The sequence below is a fragment of the Trachypithecus francoisi genome, unplaced genomic scaffold (assembly GCF_009764315.1).
Source record: "Trachypithecus francoisi isolate TF-2019V2 unplaced genomic scaffold, Tfra_2.0 Lachesis_group21, whole genome shotgun sequence".
NCBI lineage: Eukaryota > Metazoa > Chordata > Mammalia > Primates > Cercopithecidae > Trachypithecus > Trachypithecus francoisi.
Window position 1 is genome coordinate 46,152,718 of NW_022681467.1, and position 27,203 is coordinate 46,179,920.

Here is a 27,203-nt window from a genome sequence, read left to right on the forward strand (position 1 = left end):
TGGGCCAGGCGTGGTGGCTCATGCCTGTAATCCCAGCACTTTGGGAGACCAAGGCAGGCAGATCACCTGAGGTCGGCATTTCAAGACCAGCCTGACCAACATGGAGAAACCCCATCTCTACTAAAAATACAAAATTAGCTGGGCGTGGGGGCGCACGCCTGTAATCCCAGCTACTAGGGAGGCCAAGGCAGAAGAATCGCTTGAACCTGCGAGGTGGAGGTTGCGGTGAGCCGAGATCGCGCCATTGCACTCCAACCTGAGTAACAAGAGTGAAACTCCATCTAAAAAAAAAAAAAAAAAGTAAAAAAAGTAAGTTGTGTATATTTTATATGCACTTTTCAAGTTTTCTTCATTAAATGCGTATTCCTTCTGTGATGAGAAAAAGAAATAAGAACAACAAAAATGTCCTACCTCCAATGCTAGAACTTCCAGCTCTGCGTGTGAAAACACCCACTTTAAATTTTTTCTCTCTTTAGTTCATCCATGTTTCCTTCTCTCCCTCCTTCCTTCCTTTTTCCTTTTTTTTAAAGGAGACCAAAGTCAGAGTTGCTCAGTGCTGACCCACCGTTGAGGTTGAAAGTGGGTAGATTAAGGGTAATTTAAGAAGGCAGGGATTAAAAGCTGCTTTGGAAATGAGAATTGGGTTAGCCTCTTCTTCATCCTCACTCTCTCTCTCCCTGCAAGAACCATCTTGCCCTAGAGGAATGCAGGAAGGCAGTGGGGAGGGAAATTGACTCTGTTTCGAGAGGTGATAAAATGGGATGTGATGATTAATTCTTCATATATTTATTTGACAAGCATTCAGGAAGCACCTCTTCTCGCCCAGGTCCTGGGCTAGGCCCTGGGGACATAGAAAGATGAATACTACAGGATCCACAACCTTGAGGGCTGAGAGTCTGCAGAGAGAGACACGTGCAGTTGCTAAGACCAATATGAGAAGATCATTCCGTACCCAGATACAGAGTTGCAGGAAGGCTGAGGTTCTGCTTTCACCCCACCAGATACCAATCTTGCTCCTGAAATGAAGAAGTAAGGAGTGACCAGAAAGAATCTTATTTAGCGGGCAGCGATGATAAGCTAATACAGGTAGTTTCCAAAAGATCTTGACTTCAAACAACTGGTGCTCTGGGGAAGGAACGTGTTTAAACATGAGATCCATAGGGCTGAAGGAAGGTAGAGACAGAAGACAAAGACCCTGTATCAGTTAGCATGATCTCAGCTGCAGGTAACAAAAACACCAACCCAAAGTGGCTTAAATAGTAAAAATATTCATGATGTCTTCAAGTAAGTCCAGAGCTAGGCAGTCCCAGGGACAATTCCATAACTCAGTGATGTCAAGGACCTAAGTGCTTTTTTATCTTTTTGCTCCTCTATCTTAGCCTGGTGTATAAAATAAAAATATATGTATATATATTCCTCCCATATGTCTCTCTCTCTCTCTCTTTTTTTTTTTTTGAGATGGAGTCTTGCTCTGTCACCCAGGCTGGAGTGCAGTGGTGCAATCACAGCTCACTGCAAGCTCCACCTCCCAGGTTCACGCCATTCTCCTGCCTCAGCCTCCCCAGTAGCTGGGACTACAGGCGCCCACCATCACGACCGGCTAATTTTTTGCATTTTTAGTAGAGACAGGGTTTCACCATGTTAGCCAGGATGGTCTCAATCTCCTGACCTTATGATCCACCCACCTTGGTCCCCCAAAGTGCTGGGGTTACAGGCATGAGCCACCGTTTCCGGACTTTTTTTTTTTTTGAGACAGAGTCTAACTCTGTCACCCAGGCTGGGGCGTAGTAGCACGATCTTGACTCACTGCAACTTTCGCCTCCCGGGCTCAAGCAGTTTTCCTGCCTCAGCCTCCTGGGTAGCTGGGATTACAGGTGCCTGCCACCACGCCTGGCTAATGTTTTGTATTTTTAGTAGAGACAGGGTTTCACCATGTTGGCCAGGCTAGTCTTGAACTCCTGACCTCAAGTGATCCTCCCGCCTCAGCCTCCCAAAGTGCTAGGATTACAGGCGTGAGTCACCATGCCAGGCCCCATAAGTCTCTTTTACAAGAAGGGAAAATCTTTCCCAGAAGCTCTTGGGCAGATTTTGTAATACTGCCATTGGCCAGGATTGAGTCCCATACCCATGCCCTAATGCAAAGGAGGCTTGGAAGGGGCCTCCCAGTTTTTCAGGCTCTGTTATAACAGACAGGCACTGTCTGCCAAGAAGAAGGGGGAAGAGAAAGATGAGTAGATAGACAACCAACAGTGTACTGGGCCCTGTTTATAACCCCAGTCATCCCTCAGATTTCCAGCTTCCTCTTTAATATTTAACAACAGAACCCCATGACCCTAGGAAGACCGAACTTTCATCAGGTTCTTTCTGCAGGATATTACTCAGAATCTCTGGGGGATGTTCTCATGTCCCCTAGATCATGCTTGTGGTTGCTTGGCAACCATAGTGAGCCGTTTCTCCCAGGGCATCTACTGCCCTTGTCTGCCATCTCCTAACTGTCTGTACCAGGATGCTGCTCCTGTCACTAACACCATCTCAACTTGAAAGTAGTACCCAGCCCTCTTCCTTAACAGCCCCCAAAACATGGCTGGATTGATTAGAATATAAGTTCAATTACTATAACTGAGACCCTTATTAACAGTGGTTTAAACAAAGCAGAAGTTTATTACTTTTTTTTTTTGAGACTGAGTTTCGCTGTGTCACCCAGGCTGGAATGCAGTGGCGCGATCTCGGCTCACTGCAACCTTCTGGACTCAAGCAATTCTCCTGTCTCAGCCTCCCAAGTAGTTGGGACTACAGGTATTTGCCAAGATACATGGCTAATTTTTGTAGTTTTTGTAGAGATAGGGTTTCACCATATTGGTCAGATTGGTCTCGAACTCCTGACCTCATGATCTGCCCACCTCGGCCTGCCAAAGTGCTAGGATTACAGGCGTGAGCCACCATGCCCAGCCCAGAAATTTATTTCTAACCAGTCAGAATGATACCTACAAGCAGTCAGGATGACTGTAGTTTGCATATCAGCTGAATATCAGCCCTTTTATGTCTTGCTCATGTAACAGTGTGTGATCAGTCTGGGGCTAATGGGGCTGGCCCATGGGGTCAGAGTCTCAGGCTTTTTCTATCTTGTTTTCTTCCTTCCCTTCCATGTTGCTTTTGTCCACCAGTTCAAGTTGATGCCACCATGTCACATTCCAGGCAGTAGTATGGAAGAAAAGCTGAAAGAAAGACCCCAACCCAGCCGGGTGTGGTGGCTCCCACCTGTAATCCCAGCACTTTAGGAGGCTGAGGTGGGCAGATCACGAGGTCAAGAGATCAAGACCATCCTGGCCAACATGGTGAAACCCCATCTCTACTAAAAATACAAAAATTAGCTGGGTGTGGTGGCACGTGCCTGTAGTCCCAGCTACTCAGGAGGCTGAGACAGAAGAATTGCTTGAAACCGGGAGGCAGAGGTTGCAGTGGGCCAAGATCAGGCCACTGCACTTCCAGCCTGGTGACAGAGCAAGACTCTGTCATAAAAAAAAAAAAAAAAAGACCCTGACTGCACCCCACACTGTCCCCTGAACCAAGCCTTTAAGGGCATGATTTAGAAATGGCGCACATCACTTCCACTCAGATCCTATTGGTCAGCATGCAGTCATATGGCACATCTAGTTGCAAGGGAAGTTGGGAAATGTAGTCTTTAGCCAGGCAGGCATGTGCCCAGTTACAATCCTGTTTCTATGAAAGCAGAGAACTGACAGTGGGGACAATTAGTATCTCACCCAGCAGCTAAGATGAGCCCATAGCAGTTAACAAAATTTTACTGAAGCCCTGAGATAGCAGGTGAGGATTACAATGCAGAAAAGGGAAATGCAAAATGAAATTGTAAATAAATCGTGCTTGGAGGTCATATAAATCCTTCATGCTTTCCTTCCAGCTGGTCTTCACCCTCCTTTCTCTCTAGCATGCTGTCATACTGTGAGAACAAGCCTACCTCCCGTGGATGATGGCTGCCTAATTCCTTCTCCCTAGAATTTAGGACCCCCTCTTTCTCCTCTTTGCCTCAGATAAAGGAAAAGGCCCTCCCCTTCCCACAATGCATCTGACTTCCTTGCCTACCCCAGGATAAGGGCATTTTCTCCTGAAGAAAGTACGATTCCCCATATGGTTCCCCTTGCAGCTCACTTCCCTGTGGCCTGGGTGGGGCCATCACAAGAGTTGTAAGTGTGATCCCCCAAGCCCAGGTCCCTCCACTTTCAGTTATTCCAAATAGGAGTCCTCTCCATGGGCTTCCCACCAACACAAGGAGAAGGAAAATTCAGGTCAGCCCCTCTTCTCTGCACGGTCAAGTCTCAAACAGAAGACCAGTTCCATCTTTAAATACAGAAACTACTGGAGCAAACACTTGGCCAAAAAGATGCACATCTCTCTCAAGGACTTCAAGAACCCTTCTAGCTAAATCAAAGCTTAGAAATTCATTCCTCTTTTCTAAAAGGCTATGGTCCTAGTACAGATCTACCCAACTTACATGCATTATCACAATGCTGGTGTGCAACAGTGGGCAAGTCACGTATCACTCCAAGCCTCAGTTTCCTCATCTGTGAAATGGGGTTAATGACAGTTTCTCTTACACAGTTGTTGGGAAGATCTAGAGAGATAATAAAGGTAAAGTGCTAGCTTAGTGCAGAGCCTAGTCGTTAGTCAAAGCCAATACATGTAGCTAACATAACTAGTGTTATTAAACAATAAGAAACAATTCAACATGGGGAATCTGCATCTGGATAATATCAGTGTCTTAGGATTCTCCCCAAAAGCAGTGATTTCTCCCAGAATAACGGGGGAAGAACATTCCCATCTTCAAAGACAAAAACTGCTCCAAATCCCCTTCAAAAACTTGAAAATCTAGATTTCACCTCCAGAACTGTTACATAAGCTTAATGCAGAATGAATATGCAGGGCTCCTTGTTAAAAAATTATTACTAATTTCGGCCGGGCACAGTTGCTCACTCCCGTAATCCCAGCACTTTCCCAGGCTGAGGTGGGCTGATCTCCTGAGGTCAGGAGTTTGAGACAAGCCTGGCCAACATGGTGAAACCTTAACTCTACTAAAAATACAAAAATTAGCCAGGCGTGATGGTGGGTGCCTGTAATCCCAGTCACTTGGGAGGCTGAGGCGGAGAATCTCTTGAAACTGGGAGGCAGAGGTTGCAGTGAGCCAAGATCGCGCCACTTAACTCCAGCCTGGACAACAGAGCGAGATTCAGTCTCAAAAACAAACAAAAAAGAATTTCAAGGCAAAGGCAGCAGAGCAAACCAAGTACAGGCCCCTTCTGATCATGTGACTCTGGAATCACACAGGTTGCGCACACACCATTGAAACCAGCTAAGTTCACCTACAGCAGCAGAACAAAAAACAGGGATGTAAAATTGCAGGTTGCAACATATATTATGAAAACTTCTGAAGACAAATGGTAGCCTGCTTTTTTCTACTCAGCAATTTACACAACTGTAGAACAACAGCAAATGTTTTGAGTCCTTGCTGTGAACTAGAGACCACGCTGAGTGCTTTACACACGTACTCTCATTTAATCATCATATCCCTGCCTTCTGTAAAAGATGGAAAACCGAGGATCGGAGAGGGTGAGGAACTTGCCCAAGGACACATGAACCCAAATCAGCCTAATTTCAGAACCCACACCCAGAACCACCATGCGTGCAATGAAAGCACCCCCCCAAGTCTCAGCCCTGCAAACTAGAGTGTGGAGGATGTTGCAGTGGCCTCTGGAAACCCTCCCCAGACTCCTCCTTTGCTGAAAGCATGGGGCTGGGACTGGTTTCCATTTTGGGGTCCAACTTCCCTCCTTGAACTTTCCCGCACATCTCTGACACTCCTTTCTCAGAACACATGTGATTCCCCTAGTTCCCCCTGAATGCCTCCTCCTCCCCCATCGGGGAAGTTGCTCTTACCAGACAGGCAGTGTGGGATTATGTTTATGCATTTATTTTTGTTTCTTTTTAATGACTTGCTGTAAAGCTTAAAATGTCTTCCAGGTGGTAAAGAGGCAGGGGAGTCTATAAAAATGAAGCCCGGTAAAAATGAAGCCCAGTAAAGATGTGAGTGGGAGATTCTGGGCTGCTAACCTTCCTGTGAGTTCTGAAACAGTGCAGAACTCATATATTTAATACAATTTCAGAACTGGAAGCAGCAAATAGAGCTGAACTGGGTTCAAATCCCGACTCCACCGTTTCTCATCTGTGTGACTGTGGGCAAGTTGCTTAACCTCTCTGTGCTGCGGCTCAAATGGAGATCATAATAGTACAGGCTCCATGGCAGTGGTGTTAATGAATGATTATCATTATTATTATCCTCATTGTTATTACTATTGTTTTTAGAGCTCATGGGAGTCCTTGGAGAGACTGTATAGCTTCATGGCTGAGAACACAGATGCTGAAATCAGGCTGCCTGTATTTAGATCCCACTTAACTACCTACTGGCTGTATGACCTTGGCTAAACAACTGGCCTCTCTGAGCCTCAGTTTTCTCATTTGACAAATTCTCTCCTGGGCAGAGGGATTGGATTAGAGATGGCATGTGAGCTTCAATTGGATCAGTAAGACTCAAGGCCAGGACTCAGGGCCCAGCAGGGAAAAGAAGCTTTTCCCACTGGAGCTGCTGAGCTGACAGGCTGTGAGCCTGGAGCTGCTGGGGCCATCCTGGTTCCCTCTAGAGAACAGCCTGCTCGAGAGTGAAGCTAGCACAGGGGGAGAAAGATTAAGAGAGCGGGGGAGAGACAGTCACAGTGATGTTGTTTGAGGCCCTGGATCTGGTGGTGCCTGAAGCAAGCCTCCTTTGGACTTCCCAATTTCATGAGCCAGTAAATTCCCCGTTTTGCAAAAGCCACTTTTCAGTTGGGTTTTTCTCCCTGGAAAGTATCCAGGCTGACACCAGGACGTCCATTAAGCAACTTAACCCAGGCCTGCAAGCTAGTGAGTAGCAGCCTCAGGGGTTAGAAGCTCCTAGCTCTGTACCACGGTGCTCTGTCATTCAGCGTGCAAGCCAGCATTCTGTACTGGGTGTTCATTTCTTTTACCTCTTTAGCCTCTCTGAGCAGCTATTTTCTCATCTCTCAAATGTGGATAAACACCAGGCTTGCAGGGCTGTGGGGAAATACAAAATTCAAAGTAATGCTTTTAGGCTGGGCGTGGTGGCTCACGCCTGTAATCCCAGCACTTTGGGAGGCTGAGGCAGACAGATCACTTGAGGTCAGGAGTTTGAGACCAGTCTGGCTAACATGGTGAAACTCCATCTCTACTAAAAAAAATAAATAAATAAAAAATAGCCAAGCGTGGTGGCAAGTGCCTGTAATCCCAGCTACTTGGGAGGCTGAGGCAGGAGAATCATTTGAACCTGGGAGGCAAAGATTGCAGTGAACCGAGATCATACCAGTGCACTCCAGCCTGGGGCAACAAAGTGAGACTCCGTCTCAAAAAAGAAAGAAAAAGTAACGCTATTAGTTAGCATGGTTTATGGCTGGAGGTTGGAGTTCTGTGCACGCAGTTTCTAGTGCTTTTGGCCTTGGCTTTGCCCCATTACTTATTCCATCGCAGGGATGTCTCCGGCTGTCCCTAAGACAGCCAACCAGTCAAAGTGCCCAAACTCTGTCAGGCGAGCATGGGTGAATCCTGGAGGGAAGAGCCACCTTCCTTCCTGGCTATGTGTACCCAGTGGTGAGTGGAGGAAGCTAGATGACCTTGAGAATTCTTGAGCTCTGAGTCTATGATGTATAAAGAAGCCGTGTTATGTTTGTTTCTAGAACCTTCTTTTTTTTTTTTTTTTTTGAGACAGAGTCTCGCTCTGTTGCCCAGGCTGGAGTGCAGTGGCCGGATCTCAGCTCACTGCAAGCTCCGCCTCCTGGGTTCACGCCATTCTCCTGCCTCAGCCTCCCGAGTAGCTGGGACTACAGGCGCCTGCCACCGCGCCCGGCTAGTTTTTTGTACTTTTTAGTAGAGACGGGGTTTCACTGTGTTAGCCAGGATGGTCTCGATCTCCTGACCTTGTGATCCGCCCGCCTCGGCCTCCCAAAGTGCTGGGATTACAGGCTTGAGCCACTGCACCCGGCCTTTGTTTCTAGAACCTTCTAAAACTGATAGGCTCTTCTGGGAATGATCTGTAGTGCAGGGAAGACAGCAATGAACCAAATCGACTTAGTCTCTTTCTTTAAGAAGTTTACATTTACTGGCAGATACAGATGATAAACACATAAAACAAATATACAACATCATATCACATGGTAACACTAGGGAAAAAATAAGTCATTAAATGCCTGGTAAGTGCCAAGAAGAAAAAGGAATACAGTGAGAGAGCACTGTTTATTAGAAGTGGTCAGAAGGGGGCTCTCTGAGGAAGCGACATGTCATTAGAGACCCAGTAAGTCTCATTCAGGATCACAAGCTCTTAAAACTGTGCCATCTCCCAGGAAGAAGATCAGGACCAATTTTTCCAGGAAACTTGCTGACCTCACTAAGTCAGGAGTCAGTGATCTGTTGGAGGCTTGGTAAACAGCCATTCTTCTCCACTGATGACTCTTAGGACATTTTAAAAAGTTTAATGGGTCATTGATTTGTAGTGCTGATTTCCTCCATTAGCTAAATCCATGAAGGAAAGGCTGGAGAAGCCGCGTGAGACCATTCCTCAGGCCTGCCTGCCAGGAAAAGGTTTTAGCCATCATGTCACATGATCATTTGTCTATTTCTAACCAGTCATCACTAAAGATTCCCAATCACCACCGTCACATCACTGGAAGATCCCAGGGCATGGCTGCTTCTAGGTCAGGCCTTGGCAGGGAAGTGCCAGAGCTTTGCAGGTCAACACCAAGCCTCAGAGAGTTGGGGTAGACCTTGAGTTCCTCCTCTCAACCAAATATCAGGCAGACAGACAAGAAGTCGAGGTCCCTGCCCTCCTAGAACATGACAATGAGGGGCAGGAGAAGAAAACAAGTCAGCAAATAATTAAGACACAGATGAGTGCTAGGAGCCACCAGAAACTAGAACAGGAAAGACAGGATCCTCCCCTAAAGAGTGACTGGGGACTATTTTAGGGAAGGTGGTCAGGGAAGACCTGTTCGGGGAGGTAACATTTGACCTGAGACCTGAAAGCTGAGAAGATCTGCAAGAAGCGTGATCCAGGCAGAAGGAACAGCTGGTGCAAAGGTCCTGGGGTGGGAGCCAGCCCTGAATATTTGGAGATACACCTGAGATTGCAGGGAAGTAAGTGAGGGGACACAGTGAGGGGCCAGGTCACGTGGGCCTTGTGGGCCAGGATTAGACATGATTTGGGTTTTCTTCTAAGTAGGATGGGAAACTGTTGGAGGATTTTGCATAGGAGGGTTTCATGATCGAAATATTAAAAGCTATGTACACAATGAATGGAAGGGCAAATTAACTGGTACCTGAAATTAGGCGTTTCATTCAGGATCAATATTTGTGGCAAGGTTTTACTCTCTGCCACTATAGTAGATTGAGTGGAGGCCTCCAAAAAGATATGTCCAAGTCCCTGTACCTGTAAATGTGACCTGTTTGGAAAAAGGGTCTTTGCACATGTAAGAAATTTAAGGATCTTGAGATGGGATTGCCAAATCGTTCTGGATAGGATGAGCCCTGAATCCAAAGAGAGGCGTCCTTGTAGGAACAAGGCAGAGGGAAATGGCACAGGCAGAACAGGATATACAGAGAAGAAAGTCTGCCAAGACAGAGGCAGGGATCAGAGTGAGGCAGCCACAAGCCAAGGAATGACTGGAGCTACCAGAAGGCGGGGACCCTCCCCTGGAGCCTTCAGAGGGAGCAAGGCACTGTCAACACCTTGATTTTGGACTCTGGGCCTCAAGAACTGTGAGAGAATAAATTTCTGTTATTTGAAGCCACCAAATTTGTGGTAATTTGTTACAGCAGCCACTGGAAACAAGTACAGCCTCTAAACAGCCCAAACTTGGACCCTGCTTGAGGATGCCTCCAACTCCCCTCTCCCCCACCAAGACCTGGTGTATAGCTTTGGCCCCATTCAAAGGCTACTCCAGGCTGGGTGCAGTGGCTCATGCCTGTAATCCCAGCACTTCAGGAGGCCGAGGCGGGCAGGTCACCTGAGGTCAGGAGTTCGAGACCAGCCTGGCCAATATGGCAAAACTCCATCTCTACTAAAGGTACAAAAATCAGCTGGGCATGATGGCACAGACCTATAACCTAAGCTACTAGGGAGGCTGAGGCAGGAGAATCACTTGAACCTGGGAGGTGGAGGTTGCAGTGAGCCAAGATCACGCCATTGCACTCCAGCCTGGGTGACAGAACAAGACTCTACCTTAAACAAAACGAAACAAAACAGAAAAGGCCATTCCAGTCACTGGGTGGCACCCGCTGCAGACATGAGGGCCACTTGGGCTTGGGATGGGCATTTATTTACTTACTTAGCTTGACATACAGGGATAGGAATGAACCAACTCTGTTTTCGTTCCAGGATGCTCCCAGGGTTGTGAGTTCCAGACAAACTAGAACTCAAAAAGAATAAGGGTATAAGGGTGGGAGGAGCACAGGAGTCTGGACAGTCACTTAAAGGAACTAAGACTTCAATTAGGCAGCTTCCAAGTGTGGCAGCTCCCACAGTTTTCACTGGAATGGGCATCTTTTGTTCAATTTTCCCCTATGGAATGCTCACTTTCTAAAGACGTTGCTGATCTAGTTAATTGCACATATTCAATAACATTTCATTTATCTCCTTTATTTGCTATTATTTAAAGATATGTAGTAATGACAGTTAATATTTATTTAGCCACTCAGTATACTAAGAGCATGATATGCACTCATCCAATCTTCACATCAGCCCTATGAGGTGGGCACTTTTATTATCTCTGTTTTACAAAGGAGAGCAGAGATTAGAGATTAATGAAAATTTGCCCAAGCTTGCACCACTAGTATTTATTCAGTTGGAACTTGGACCCACGAAGCCTGGCTCCGACGCAGGCTCTGGAGACCAGGTTAGAATGCAGGTTTCCATACCAATGTGCAATGCTACTCCACACAAGTAATTTTGCCTCTCTGTGCCTCAGTTTCCTCATCTCTCTTTTTTTTTTTTTTTTAAGACAGAGTCTTGCTCTATCACCCAGGCCCAAGTGCAGTGGTGTAATCTCGGCTCACTGCAACCTCTGCTTCCCGGGTTCAAGCAATTCTGTCTCAGCCTCCCGAGTAGCTGGGTCTACAATCACACACCACCATGGCTGGCTAAGTAGAGATGGGGTTTCACCATATCAGTCAGGCTGGTGTCGAACTCCTGACCTCAGGTGATCATCCGCCCTTAGCCCCCCCAAAGTGCTGGGATTACAGGCATGAGCCATCACACCCGGACCCCCTCATCTAATTTTTTATTTTTATTTATTTTGCTGTTTATTTATTTATTTTTTGAATGGCATCTTGCTCCCGTTGCACAGGCTGGAGTGCAGTGGTTCGATCTCAGCTCACTGTAACCTCACTTCCCAGGTTCAAGCCATTCTCCTTCCTCAGCCTCCCAGTTAGCTGGGATTACAGGTGTGCACCACCACACCCGTCTATTTTTTGTATTTTTAGTAGGGATGGGCTTTCACCATGTTGGCCAGTCTTGTCTTGAACTCCTGACCTTAGGTGATCCACCTGCCTCAGCCTCCCAAAGTGCTAGGATTACAGGTGTGAGCCACCATGCCTGGCCTATTTTTTTTTTTTTTTTTTTGAGACAGGGTCTCACTCCATCATCCAGGCTAGAGTGCAGTGGTATGATCATGGCTCACTGCAGCCTCAATCTCCCAGTCTCAAGTGATCCTCCCACCTCAGCCTCCTGAGTAGCTGGGACTACAGGTGCACACCACCACATACGGCTAATTTTTTTTTTTTTTTGAGACAGGATCTCACTCTGTTGCCCGGGCTGGAGTGCAGTGGCGCAATCTCAGCTCACTGCAGCCTCTGCCTCCCAGGTTCAAGTGATTCTTGTGCCTCAGCCTCCCGAGTAGCTGGGATAACAGGCATGAACCACCACATCCTGCTGATTTTTGTATTTTTGGTAGAGATGAGGTTTCACCATGCTTGTCAGGCTAGTCTTGAATTCCCAACCTCAAGTGATGCGCCCACCTCGGCCTCCCAAAGTGGTGGGATTACAGGCGTGAGCCACCACAGCCAGTCAGTTCCCTCGTCTATAAAATGGGAATAATAGCACCTGTTTTGGAGGGTTGTTGTGGAGATTGAATGAGAATGTGTACTTAGAATTCCAGGCATAGTGCCTGCCACAAATACTCAAGGAATGAGCTGGAATTCAGCTGATAATACCAGGCAGTGGCTCTGGGCAACACGGAATGAAGACAATTCTCTCTTCTAAGTTTTCAAACCTCCTGGAATTCACAACGTTCACATGACATGCCAGGCCCAGAGGGGGATGGTTTAAACTAGAGCCTGCAGGAAAGCAACCTGACCAACCTGCTCATGGGTGCTTCAAGGATCACAGGTACCAGAATCAGCTGGAGTTGTTGGTGAAAATGCAGATTCCTGGTCTCATCCCTAGACCAAAGATATCGGAATGATTTGGAGATGGGTCCAGGAACCTGCATTATTCAACACACTTCCCAGGTGATTGTAAATGTCAAAAGACAAAATTATAACAAATTTTTAGTTTAAACATCTTAATTGGCTTCATTTGTGATTCTAGAATCGGGCAAGACTTCATTCCACAAAGCAGCACAAGTGTCCCAATGAGCTGAGCAGATGAGGTTGGTTTTATAGACAGAAAAGGGCTGAAAAAAGCAGAAACAAAGAACAAAAAGCAGATTGGTCATTTCAAAGTTACTTTCCTTGTAAGGCAGGAACAGGGAAAGAGAACAAGAGAGAAATAACTGATTGGTTCGCATCGGGTTACTTCAGGTTACTTTTTGTTGTAAGGATTAAAGCAAAGCGAACTTCATTATGTTGATTAAAACGATCTGTTTGGGAAATCAGGGTGTGTGTCTCTCTTCTGATTTCAGGAAAGGTTATCAGTCTGATGATGTAGAACTTTAGCATGAATGACTCCATTTTGATTTTTAGTTTAGTCTGTTGGGACCCTAATGCCAGAACTTTTTCTGTTTGTTTCGCTCTTGTTGCCCAGGCTGGAGTGCAGTGGAGCTATCTCGGCTCACTGCAACCTCCGCCTCCAGGGTTCAAGCGATTCTCCTGCCTCAGCCTCCCAAGCAGCTAGGATTACAGGCATGCACCACCACGCCCGGTTACTTTTTTTTTTTTTTTTTTTTGGTAGAAACCGGGTTTCACCATGTTGGTCAGGCTGGTCTGGGACTCCTGACCTCAGCTGATCCACCCGCCTCGGCCTCCCAAAGTGCTGGGATTACAGGTGTGAGCCACCGCACCCAGCCCTTTTTTTTTTTTTTTTTTTAAGACAGGGTCTCGCTCTGTCACCCAAGGTGGAGTGCAGTGGCGCCAAAACAGCTCACTGCAGCTTCCACCTCCTGGGCTCAGGTGATCATCCTGCCTCAGCCTCCCCAGCAGCTGGGCCCCACCACACCGGCTAATTTTTTAACTTTTAGTAGTGACGAGTTCTCATTATGTTACCCAGGCTGGTCTGGAACTCCTGGCCTCAAGGCATCCGCCTGCCTCTGCCTCCCAAAGTGCTGGGATTACAGACATAAGCCACTGCTCCTGGGCTCCTATGATTTTTATTTAACATAATGCACCGTGGAATTTGTGCTCTGCTTAGTTCAGTCTGAGCAGGGGTTCCTTGATACTCTGAGAAACACTTAAAATCATTCCATCCCTATCCATTCATTCCTGCAGCACCCAAGTGGAAAATCTGCGTTTCAGACAGGGACACTACCCTCAGAGAGTAGTGGGTTCCCCAGCAGCGTGGTGAAACATGACACTCCTGAGTTTCATGAAAAGAGGGCAGACATCTGGCCAGAGCTGGGAGGCAGGAAATAGAGCACGGTGCCCTCCGCCCATACACCAGCTCGGATTACCGAGGCCGGGGCCCAGGCCCTGCAGGAAAGGAGGTGCATACCTACTTTTAAGGCCACTCACTCTGTGACTCAACGGGCCGGGTGGAGGCTGGAACTCAAGGACCTCCCGGGCCTGGAGAGCCCACGCGCCGTGGGCGGGACTCCCGGGGGCGCCTAGGCAACGGGCGCGCGCCACTCCCGAGCCCAGAGCCCCGGAGCGGAGGAGGGAGGGCGCGCTATTAAATATCTCGCGGTGCTGGGGCCCCTTCCCCTAGCACCTCCCCCGGCTCCTCCCCGCGGAAGTGCTTGTCGACATTTTCGATCGCTGATTGGTCCTTCTGCTCGGGGGCGGAGCCCCTGGCAGGCGCGGTGCGTAGTTCCGGCTGCCGGTTGACATGAAGAAGCCGCGGCGGCTAGGGCGGCGGTAGCGGCAGGACTCGGTGCTTGCAGCGGCCCTCGGGGTTAAGAGCGCGACGCGGCCTAGAGCGGCAGAAGGCGCAGTGGGCCGAGAAGGAGGCGCAGCAGCCGCCCTGGCCCGTCATGGAGATGGAAAAGGAGTTCGAGCAGATCGACAAGTCCGGGAGCTGGGCGGCCATTTACCAGGTGCGGGAGCGCCCCGGAGCGTGGCGGCCCTTCGCTTAGGCCGCTTGAACATCCCCACAGACCCCCAGGCCCCAGACTCCGTCTGGGTCTTGCCCTCTGCCTCGCTCCTCCTGCTTGAGGATTCGATGGGACAGCAACGCACTGCGTCCCCCCCGCTTTGTCCCCGGGGTGGGCCTGTTTCTCGCCGCAGCCTCGGAGCCCCCTTCGATCCCCCACCTCCCTCCTGTTCTCCAGCCCGGGTGATCTCTCAAGCCGGGGATCGCCTGTCTGTGCTCAACGCGAATCCCTCGCACCCCGACCCCGCCCCCTGACTGTCCACTCTTTGTCCCCTGGGGTGATTTAGCACCCCCACTATTTCCTTTTCTGGACTGGACCACCTCAGACTCTCTTCCTTTGTCTCCCTGGGGAAAAAGGTTACACCCCCCCCCCTTTCACATTTCCTTTTCCCTAGTCTCAATCTGCGTCGAGTCCCAGGGATGACAGTCCCCTTCCCCCTTTCTGTTCATTCATTTATTGGATAGGAGTTGGCGAGCTTATTCTGTGCTAGGCACCGCTTAGGCATTGGAGATAGTGTTTGCTAAACAGGACAGGCAAGATGCTAGCCTTAGTGGAGCGTAAAGTCGAATAGGGCAATCAAACACAAAAGCAAATAATTTCAGATAGAGACAAGTGCTGTGAAGAGAACGAATTCCTAACGGGGTACAGGGTGACTGCATAGAAAGCCGGCTACCTTAGAGAAGGGGATCAGGGAAGGCCGGTTAAAGGAAGAGACATAGAGACATTTGCTTTGTGAGCTGAACCAAAAGGAGCAGAAAACCATGAGAATATGGGGCTAAAGAACCTTCTGGCCAGGAGGCCTGCGGTACTCACTCCGTTGGGGCCATGATATTATCCTTTCAGGCAGGGAATCGGGAAGGTTAACGTTTTAACCCTCTCTAAAATAACATCTTTCCTCAGTGAGCAGCTTTGTCTTTGGTCATGGCAGAGATGACCTTGTCTTAGGAGTCTTCATCTCCTTGTGTGTTAAAAGTTAGGAAAGTAGGGTTTCTCATATATCTGTAAAACAAATAGTTAAAAACACAAAGAGCTCTTCCTTTCACAAGCAGCTAAATCCTCTGAAGAAAATACATACTCCCAATTAAATGTCATTGCGGGGGTTGTGAAGATATACTAAAACCACACTTGCACAGTATCTTAAGCGATATACAGAATAGAGAGATTTTGTTACTTGTGTAAAGGGAGACGGCAGTTGATTCTGGTTTCAGCTTATAGGCTCAAAAGGCAAATTGTGAGATCCATCAGCTGTAGTATTAAAATCTATTTTGAGCACTGCTTAGAAAGGAAAAAAGGTTTAAGCAGTTCTTTGGTATGCTTGACTAACAAGCCTTTTTTTGGCAGCCTTGATTTTCATGTGGATTTACATCAAGCTTATTTGACAGGATTCTTTTTATTTGAACTGTAGTATGTATATTAGTTTCTGCTAGACTAATACATCTAACCACTGTAATCTATATACTAATAAGTATGATTGATCAGTATATAAAATTTGTATGCCATATCTGGTCTCTGAATTAGTTGAATGAATTCCACAAGTGACTTTGAGAATGTGTAGACAAATTTTCTGCATCAGTTTAAGTCAGTAGAGTCTAAAGTGGCTTTAAATGAAAATTGTTGGTCTGAAGTGTTGGAGTTGATTATGATACATCCCATCACAGTGGAAGCATTGTGGAGAAGTCTTTTCCACTGAAACTGACTGAGCTGACAACAAGAAATACATATTGTGACTTAGTTCTTAGTTGAATTTTATTTTTTACAATTTTAAGCCAGAGTGGGCTGACCTGTCACCCAAGCATTGTTAAAACTGTATTAAGCATGCAACTAGCATGAAGTGTGTCAGTCTTCAATTCATTTTCTTCATTTTTCATAAGTTTTTCTGCCATAAGTAAACCCCACAAGTTAGTCAAGGTGTTGAGATTTTCCCTGTTTCTTACTGGATTGCCACATTCCCGGAAGTAGTTTCTTTTGGTCTTGGAGAATTGTCACGGAGGGCTTTTCTCACTTCCACTGTATGGGTATTTTTCTTTTCTAGAATCTTGAAATCAGAAGCTTTTTTCCTTTCTAAGTGTAAAAGTAGCTCTTTGTCATACAACTGTAGCGTTTTCTGAAACAGAGTTCAAATGACCTTGAGTCTAAAGTGGCTGAGTTTCCAAGGTGTGTATCACTTTACTAAAACCATTATTTTTCAAGGATTCGAAGAAATGTGTTTACAATTGATAGAACATGGAAGTTTAAAAAATTAATATTTTATAGATGTCGAAATGAGGGCAGCCTTATACAAAGTCATACTTTGAGCTTGCCTAGCCTATTGTAATTAGAGAAATAATGTAATTTTTGCTTACAACTTGGTAAACAGGTCAGTTATTCTAACTTATTTTCTAATTAGAACAAAAAGATGTAAAAACTTGAAAACTATTGGGAAAAGAACCAAGAGTGAAGAGGACTTTTGAGTGCTGAGGAATGTGGCGGCTTAGAAGACAAATTTTTCAGGCAGAGATTCTTTGCTAGGTCAGTTTGATAAAGTGAGCATAACCGTATTTTTAATGAATAGCATAGATGCTAATAAGCATCTAGGTCTATAAAAAGTCAGCTTTGATAGTGTATATAGATGACTTTAAAGACATTGTTTTCTAGCATTTAAGCACTTTCAAATCATCCCGTTGCTAGATTGGGCCTAGCTGTGTAAGAGGAGAGAGCGAGCCCAGATGAGGAAAATAGATTGGTTTTACTGAGCTAGAATGAGAGGAGAGAGGGTTGAGTGAATGAAAAGAATAGCTCATGTGCTGCCCTCCATCTGTAGTTTAAGAGGAGTTCGGTCCAGTGTTTTGCTTGTTTTCTCATCTGTAAATTCTTTGATTCTCTGACACCATTCACTATATTTCAGTGTGAATGATTTGATTGTTTCAGATAAAGGGGACTGCAATAGTAGCTTGTGACATGAAGGCAAGATTTATTCATGTTAGAGGCAGGCTTTGTAAAATAGGCCACTCTTCCAGTTGACATTTGTTTTTATAGCTGTTTTCATTATGAAATACAACCTAATGCCTGACTAGGTTAAAACCATGTAACAATAACAATAATTCACTAAACTTCCTTACTGCTATACAGCTTATGTTGTTATATTCCAAAAAGATGAATATTAAAATTTGCCAATAACGTTTCCTTAAATACCATTTTCTTCAGAGGAAAAAAAACTATTTTATGCAAAGGAGAAAGACCTATACACTATGACTCACTTTACTTAAAAGGAAAAAGACTTAACGGAAATGACATGGAGAGACTGAGAAGTTCTAGTCATCTTGAGTGACCCATTAGATCTAAATGTTCTTGTTTAGCCCTGGTTTGAGTGAACTAAATTTAGGTGTCTGATCAGTACTTTGGAAATGGTGTAAATACCTTTGTAATTGTCTGGACTGATATTCAATTAACTGGGAGCACAAGTAGAAATAGTGAAGGGAAGAACTTTTTGCTATCGTTATTTGACATCACTGGCATTTTTATAGGAATACTTTGATGTTTTTGGAAGTAAGTAAACCATACCAGATGGTTCCAAAAAGTCAGTTGGGGGATAATGGTAATGCCGCTTTTTCTTAGCCTCAAGTTACCTGCCGTTGCTTCTCCTTCATTTTACATTGTATCATGAATAGCTCCTCAAAACCTATTAAAATACCTGGTATTGAATAATGTAATTGAATATGTACTGAATTTCGTGGTAGAAATGAATAAGAAATTTCCTGTGGAGGTTTGTTGACTTAGCTACTGAAATAATGGCCTTTTCTTTTGTGATTCTTTCCCTTTTCTCTTTGTTAAAGAAAACTGTCCTCTGATCTTGTAGATTACAGAATCCTTTTGGCAATTTTTGTTTCTAGCAGTGCTTTCTCTTTCTTTCTTTTTAAAAATAGAGATGGGGTTTTGCTGTGTTGCCCAGGTTGGTCTTGAACTCCTGGCTTCAGGCGATCCTCCCACCTTGGCCTCCCGAAGTTGGGATTGCAGGCGTGAGCCACCATGCCTGGCTTACAGGTACTTTTTCTGAGGCCTGCCTGAGCCTATATATATTTTGCACAATTTGACATTTCTCCCTACAGTGTTTATGCTGATTTGTTTCTGGTAACAACTACTACTGGCAGATAGGCTGGGCATGTTGCTTTATGCTGCCCCTGTTCAGGAAAATTGGAATTCTAGCTGGGTCATTGTTCCCAGATGATGTCGTTTGGCACCAGCCATTCCATGTTCACATTTTGAGTATCCAGAAGGGTTGGGGACTTTGGAGTAGTTGGTGATTCCCTCTGCCACATTTCATTGGTTGGTTACTATGGCATCCTTTCCACCACACTAGTAGTCTAGGTTCTCAGATGTTGCTTATGAGCCTGCAATGGTTTCTAGTTTCACACTGCAGAAATGAGTGAAACTGGTTACCCGTTAATATGGTCCCATCATCACTAGAGTAATTAATTGTTCTAAAACCAGATTTGAGCCTGTCACTCCTCTGTGTAACTACTTCTGATTCTCTCATAACACTTGTAAAGTCCAAACTCCTCCTTAGCATGGCAACCAGCTTCCAGTCCTTGCCTCCCATGTGGCTTCCATTCTAGCCAGACAAGAAAAGGCAGCGTTCTCCAAACTCATCCTCACCCTTCATTCCTCTATACCATTGCTAAATACTTTGTTGAGAATGCCTCTCCCATTCAGTCTAGCTTGCATCTTCCAGCTCACATGTGTGCTTCCTTGCACCGGAGTTTTACTCCATCACCTGTGTGTTTTCATACAAGCTGGCACATATCTCTTCTAAAGTGCTACTGTCATTGTAGCTACGTCTTTACAATTGTTTTAATAAATTTTATAAAGTCAAGGTCTCACTATATTGCCCAGGCTGGTCTCAAACTCCTGGGCTCAAGCAAACCTCCTGCTTTAGCCTCCCAGAGTGCTGGGATTATAGGTATGAGACACTGTGCCCGCTGTAGCTGCTGCTTTATATCCCAGGTCCATCTCCAGCGGAGCCCAAGCTTCCCGAGGCCACCTGTTCTATCTTTCTCATCCATCTGGAAGTCCTCTGCTCCTGGCACAGAGTAGGTACCTAACAGAAGTTGGGATTGAGTTGATGGTCAGTACTTTGCTAGCCTGATGGTATAAAGATGTACAAAACATGGTTCCTGGCTCCCACTCTAGGGGGCAATGATGGAAACTAATAGATTAGCCCACATTAGTACCAATAGCAGAGGTCACTCTGGGAGAAAGTCCTAGCACATTTTGAGTCATGGCCTAATGAGGTAATTTAGTATTGCCTGCTGTAGTGGCTTTGGAAGAAAGGCTGGCATTCTTATCCAGTAGAAGCTGATACCACTGATTTGTTTCACAGAAGCTTTAAATGTAACAATACATTTGTACTTGGCCTAGGGTGAACTTTACAGGCAACTTGGAGGTAATATGTTTGTCTCTCTAAGAATTGTTGAATTCCTCTGCCATCATCACTCCTGACTGGTTCTCACAAGCCTTCTAGAGGGCTTTTGCATGTGGTTGGTTCGTAAAATATTTTTTGATTTTGGGATGTAAAATATAGTTCGCCATAAAATAGTGACCGTTACCAAGTCTTTGATTTTTTTATTTTTTTTTAAACTATAAATGGTAATGACATTTTTTGGCCTTTGATCAGGCCACCCTTAGGGCCAAGAGAGTAGTTTCATGTTTTGCTTTTTGTAGTGTCCCCTGCGTCTGGGTATAGTTGTAGTCTCAGCTGTCATACTAACAGTGCTGAGTGAGTCCCTTTCTTTCTTTGGGTTTTGGTTTCTCCCTTTGTCAAAATGATCCTGGACTAACAGATCGTTACGTTCAGGTCCAGTAATAAAAATCTTTAATGTGCTCACAAATAGAATTTAATGTTCCTGAATACTCCTTGTAAACACTGCAGTGGTTACTCAGTTTGGTAAGGTGTGGGTGGGTACGATTAGGCTCAAAAGTTTATAGGAGGTTTGTGAGTATAGTTAACAACTCAAAAGAATGGAGTGTTTTTTCCCAAGGGGCATGAAACGTTTTTGATAAATGGGGTTCATTTGACTTAGTAATGTGGGAAAATGAGTAGCCCTGACACGGACGCTGTCCCTTTGCAGTTTTTCTCTCAAGTAGCAGTTGGGTGGCTTTTCCTGTAAAAGATAGAGGAACTGATTCTTGAGAATTTACGAAAGCTTCAACCCTAACTAGGTACACAAAGAAGAGCTGCCCTTTATGTTGTAATTTTAGGAAGAAACCTACATCTGGTCTAAGTTTCATTTGAATAATATGATAGTTGACACATCTGCCATATTTGAGAAGAAAGTACCTAAATCTCCAGGATTTTAGAAATAATGCTTTACTTTGTGTAGAAATGGTCTTCAGAGTTTACTAGCTGGTGCCCTCTCCTTTTTCAAAGCAGCTTGACATAATCATGAGTATCTTGCTGACAGCTTGTAAATTTTGATTGTATGAAAACTGGAAACAAGGCCATTTCACACGAAAGATTCCCTCCTGCCCTGAAACAACCAAAGAAAACTGTAGCCATCAAATCTATTGATGTCTGGGCTTTGGTACAAGTCACACTACAAATAAAATAATACCAAGTACTTATAAATGATTTTCAGTCCTTTTAAAGTTTATTTTTTTAATACTTTTTTTTTTGAGATAGGGTCTTGCTCTGTCATCCAGGCTGGAGTGCAGTGGCACAATCTTGGCTCAGTGCAACCTCTACCTCCTGGGTTCAAGTGATCCTCGCACCTCAGTCTCCCAAGTAGCTGGGACTACGGGCATGTGCCATCACGGCCAGCTAACTTTTGTATTTTTTTTGGAGTAGAGATGGGATTTTGCTGTGTTGCCCAGGCTGGTGTTGAACTCCTGGGCTTAAGCCATCTGTCTGCCCCAGGCTCCCAAAGTGTTGGAATTACAGGCGTGAGCCACTGTGCCCTGCCCAATCCTTTTTTTAAGAGACAAATGGGTGACATGGTTCGATGTACTGCATGCTTATGGTTTTACCAAGGCAGTAAGGTTTTATGGATACCCTATGGTAATTAGATAGAATTAGTGCTCTGAAGTCAGCTCTGTAATATGGACTCAGAGTAAACATGGCAAAGGGACACTTAAGGTCTGCATTTTCTCTGGGAAATAAACATATTCTTTACTACTCTGAATCTAGTGCTGGAAAATTCTAAATCCTTCTTGAGGATTAACCACTTGTTGAAGTAAAGTTTTGGGCCCCAAGTAGGCTTGTGTCCCTATCTCCTTGTCTTTACTTTTCAGATATTTCTTCCTAGAGACTGAGGTATGTTTTACTTTTACAGATGAAGAAGGAAGCCTCGACTGTGTTTGTGGCTTTTGTGGGTGAGCAACGTCATTAGCAAAGATAAGATGAGCATGGCAAAACTAGGTCTTCAAAATAATTTTAAAAAATTTTTAGTGATTAGAAAAGGAAAACTCTTCCCTTATCTCTGTTAAGAAATGTTTTCGAAATTTTTCCTTTCTTAATGGATCTTTTATTGGCACATCTCTTCCTTTTGCAGAATCTTACTTAAAAGTCACCACGTTAAGTTATAGCATACAGCTTAGCTAATTTTTATTCAGATGGGCACTGGTTACAGGATTGTACACTATTGCGAATTTCTTACAGGAAAGTGAACATCAAGTAATTACTCCAAACAGAGTTCTCTTACAAACGTGGGTTACTTAAAAATGTCTAAGGATGAAGTCACTTCTGAATATAACTTCACTCGAGAACGAATAAGCAAACTGCATTTAACATAACATGGTAAATTAGCTTTAATTCTCCTTGATGCTTGAATATTTGTCACTGTCAACTACTGTTTTACTTTTCAAATAGGACTTAGTTTGCTTCTGTAAGGATAAAGGGAAAATACGCCTTCACTGAGTCATAAATATTTTTGTGGCTAGCTTTTGCATAGAGAAAAGCGGCCTCTAAGAAGGTACCCTGTGAATTTTTTTTCGGGGCTGGGGAGGGAATATATCATTTTTTGGTTTGTTGTTGTTGTCATTGTTTTGCTTTGTTGTTTTTTACTCTGATCTGAACTGTATCTTGACAGGACTTTTGAATTAAGAGCATTACTATTATTGTTCTCCACTACCTGGACGCTGTCTCCCTGTTGCCAGAGTGTTAAGGATCATCCTCCGAGGTGGGGTGAGGCAGAATGGGGCCAAGATCAGGAAGTTACATTAAGCTACATCAGATTTCTACAAGCACAGAACCAAATTTTTGGAGCAGTCCCCAGCATGCAAGCTGGTTTAGCCACACCTAAGGGTTGCTCTTGAACATTCCTTGAGAATCCACATCCCTAGAATGCTGGGTTTTAATGGGCCCTTTTATGTACCTATCATGGTATCATTTCTGAGCATTTCTAAATATTCCTTCATGCCTTACTAACAGTTTTTCTTGAATAAATCTAAGGAATATTAGTGCCATTATCAGTATTTTGTTTGTCCTGTTCACACCACAAATAACTACCCAGGTCTCCTACTTGCCCCTATTTCTCTACCTGCTGATGGAAATGCTTTTGAAAGTTTGAGTAACAATGTTAGAGTGTGCACAGTGGTATTGGTAGGTTCTGTTCTCATCCTTAACCACTTGTTTTCATCCTTTGTGAGCTTGAAGTGTCTCCAAAAAATTTGTCACAAAACTTACCAGACATAGTTAATACACTCAGAGAGAGAATCACTGAAAAAGTAGATGTAGTTTAACAAACCCAGTGACTTTTTTTCCCCAAGATTATATATTTGTCAACTAAGCCTCATTTTGCAACTTGTTCCACTACTCGAATGGTGACAAACTTTTGGTTTCCCAATAGACTTGGAAGATGTTGCTTTTGAAAGTAGGAAATAGATGGCTTTAGAAGATGGAAGAATACTTTGGTTTGAAGTGGGAGTGTGGTATGTCCTTAGCTGTCTGTGAAATGCAGCTGGAGATGGGTGTGGGCCTTCATCTTCATTTCCCATCTTCAGTTTGAGGAGGTGTAGTTACCTTTCTAACCACTTAAGAACTGCATGGTACATGCTGTTTTATTTACAGTGCAAAACTGAGCGCCCGTAGTTTCCCTGGCGCTTGCTTGCCTTCACATTAATACCATGTCATTGTCTGGCAATGTTTACGTGCCAGGGTCCGTGTCAGAAGGAGGAAAGGGTAGAGCTAAAGTTAAAGGGCGCAGCTGGCCTCCCACCTTTGGTTTTGTAAGTGCCTTTAAAGTTTGATTTTTGTAGGTTGATCATAAGGAAGTGATAAGTATGTTAAGTTATTTGCGGTTTTAGCTAATTTTAGTCTCTTTTTACAGCTTGCTTTGTATCCTTTGCCATTAAAACATGCTTTCTAGAAAGACAACTTTTGAATGTAGGACACAGTCTATATTCTATACTTGGCTACATTTCAAAAAATATTTTCTCAGTACTTTGGAAGTTGGACAGTTTGAAGCATAGTGACAGTATTTAAAAATCTTTGATTCCGGCCAGGCACGGTGGCTCACGCCTGTAATCTCAGCACTTTGGGAGGCTGAGGTGGGTGGATCACTTGAGTTCGGGAGTTCAAGACTGGCCTGACCAACATGGTGAAACCCTATCTCTACTAAAAATACAAAATTAGCCGACCGTGGTGGTGCATGCCTGTAATCCCAGCTACTTGGGAGGCTGAGGCAGGAGAATCACGTGAACCTGGGAGACAGAGGTTGCCGTGACCTGAGATCTCACCATTGCACTCCAGCCTGTGCAACAAGAGTGAAACTCCATCTCAAAAAAAAAAAAAAAAAAAAATCATTGATTCCTTTGCTTTGTGACACTTCTACTTTTCCAGCAAGTAAATTATATTCTTTCATACAGGTATGGAATTCTTGTTCCAACCCAGTGGTTAAAAAGGCACAGTTGATATTAGAGGATTTTTAAAAGATTTTGACCATGCCTGCAATGTATAGAAGCAAGACTCTGCTGGGCTGTGTATAGGAAACCTTCCCCAGCCTGTGCCCTTGGTTGATAGAACATTTTGCTCCTAAGGGTAGGTGCCTGTATCTGTCTCCAGTGTTGGTTAGTTTCACACAAAACAGTTGTGTTTCAGAGCTTTACTCTCAAGCTGCCCTGCTCGCCTGAAGCAGCCACCCTGAACATGTGCACTACTCACAGGAGGGGACATGTGAGGTCATGGAAGAAGACGACTCAGGACACCGGGTTTGGGTTGTGACTCTGCCTTTGACTGTTGTGGGATTTTGAGGAGTTACATACAAGATCTGTAAAATGTAGTCATTAGACTAGACAGCCAGATAGCATTACCTGGGTCTAACGTTCTACGAAGACAAGGTCACAGGAGGAGACCAGAGCGTGGGGTGACCTTTCTGGAAAAAATGGCCTACTCATGCGGGATTTGGTAGCATTATATGGCTGTTCCTGATCCCCCTGATCTAAAAGTGGGACAGAACTTTAAAATTTCATATTAACTCAAATTGAAACTTAAACCATTATTTCCTTAAAAATAATAAAATGCCCTGTTGGGGCCTAAACCACATCATATTTTAAAATTCCTGAATGCCACATGGATGAATGTAGTTCCTTTTGAAATTCTTCTTATGTCTAAAGAGGAATGTTGGATTTTGTAATTGGACTAAAAAATCTTCCATTTGAGAGAGAAACACACACAGTCTGTGGCATGTTCTACCCTTGTTCAGGATAAAACCCACTAATGGCTAACATTTATTGAATTCTGCGTTGTGCCTCAGGCACTGTGCAAAGTCCTTTACATGCAGCGCTATTTATTATATACTGTCAGTTGGTCTATAACAGCAGGAAATGTTTTAGGAGGACAGTGAGGTCTCAGGCTCTCAGTCTCCTCCTGTGTCCTGGATTCAACTTCACAATAGCACTGTGGCAGTGTGGCCATTGCTTCAGCTTCCAAATACATGGCTGTGAAGAAAGACAGGGGATTGTGCTAAGCCTCCCCGATTTATTAGGACATAGGAAGAGAGAGTTTGTAGTTTTTGACCTTTGCCTAGTTTTCTAACCTCTTACCTAGATGTCACAAATTGGCCACCCACAGTCATATTTTGCTTGCTTCACACAATGTTTTTTTAAAAAGAGAAGAGTTTAATTTGTGCCATTGTTTATAAATGAATCAGGAGAAATGACATGCAACTCTGGATGCTGGCCTCTCTTGAAAAATCTGAAAATCACACCATCTGATCTTACACTGGCAGTGGTCTGCTGGACTGAGGGACACAACTCCTTTTGGATGGACATTTGTGTGTTCCAGAGGTTACCACAGTCCCACAGTGGGTTACGCTGTCCTTGTCGGTGTGTACTACCTAGCACTTGACTTTGCAACCCCTACCCCAAGCTGGGTTTTCTCGTCAAGCTTGATGTTAATGTTATGTGATGCTTGGCCTTGTGTAGGTATTTGGTGTATTATCGTTCGATAAAATTGAAGCAAAGGGCTAAAGGGTTGGTGGCCTGAGGGAGTGCCCTTGACCGTAAAGTCTGGGATAAAATCGTTGGCCAGGTGCTCCTTCCCTTCCTGCCCTTCCTCTTTTCTCTCTCCTCAGCCCCCTTCTGCTATTTTGAGGAAATTAGAAGCCACCACCATTTTTTCCCACCTCAGGCAACTGAGTGTGGCTGTATTTCTGTCGCATGTTCAGTTGTTTCCAGGAACTATTTTTGATGACCAACTTGAAGTTAAATTGGGTGGGCCTAATGGGAGCTGATAAAAGAATGACTTGCCCAAATATGCTTGCACTGAGACAGCTACGAAGTAAAGTTTTTAATGACTTGTTTTGTGACTTGGTCAGGAGTGATACCGTTTGTCATGTGTCCAACTTCCTGACTAGATGGTTGCTCTACCTTGTCCTCATAGCCGTAAGAAAAGAAAATCCATACACAGGTTGCAGGGAGGAATGTATCTTGTTGACAGTCTCTCCCTTTTAGCAACAAAAGTACATATTATGTTGTAGGACATGCTTTTCCTTTGATCCTTCTTGAACACCTGTTACTCTATAGAGGTATGTCGTGTATGGCAAATTAGAACAAGCAATAGATAAGGATGATTCTTTACCATTATAACCCAGTCCAGGTCTTTGTCCTAAGTTTTGTATCTTTCTCCGAAGGGAAAGGTATTTGTTTTTGTTTATTTATTTATTTATGAGACGGAGTTTTGCTTTTGTTGCCCAGGCTGGGGTGCAATGGCGCGATCTCGGCTCACGGCAACATCCGTCTCCTGAGTTCAAGCGATTCTCCTGCCTCAGCCTCCCGAGTAGCTGGGATTACAGGTGCGCGCCACCACACCCGGCTAATTTTTTTTTTTGGTATTTTTAGTAGAGATGGGGTTTCATCATGTTGGCCAGGCTGGTCTTGAACTCCTGACCTGAGATGATCCACCCGCCTCGGCCTCCCTAAGTGTTGGAATTACAGGCATCAGCCACCGTGCCCAGCCAGGTATTTTTAATCTCTGTGCCTTACTGTCTCAAATCAGGAGGATTTGGTGATTTATTGAATGTGGGGGAAGGGGAAGAAAAGGAAATGGGAGGAGTGTCCCAGATTAGGGAAATAGATAGCTAGATGAAAGATGCAGCCCCT

The 27,203-nt window shown here is 44.7% G+C and overlaps 1 protein-coding gene and 1 long non-coding RNA gene across 2 annotated transcripts in view; one reads left to right on the forward strand and one right to left on the reverse strand.

Moving 5' to 3' along the window:
- Positions 1 to 225: 225 nt before the first annotated feature.
- Positions 226 to 14,160, reverse strand: LOC117068923. Its single transcript, XR_004431313.1, has 3 exons — positions 14,056 to 14,160; positions 4,511 to 4,630; positions 226 to 281 (listed from the first exon to the last, which is right to left on the reverse strand). It is a non-coding gene; the product is annotated as an uncharacterized LOC117068923 (long non-coding RNA).
- The window catches only part of PTPN1 (protein tyrosine phosphatase non-receptor type 1), a 74,421-nt gene continuing 61,205 nt past the window's right edge, over positions 13,988 to 27,203 (forward strand). Inside the window, exon 1 of the mRNA XM_033186726.1 lies at positions 13,988 to 14,576. Within this exon, the coding sequence (XP_033042617.1) occupies positions 14,514 to 14,576 (63 nt within the window). The 5' untranslated portion in view covers positions 13,988 to 14,513. The remainder of the gene's footprint in view (positions 14,577 to 27,203) is intronic.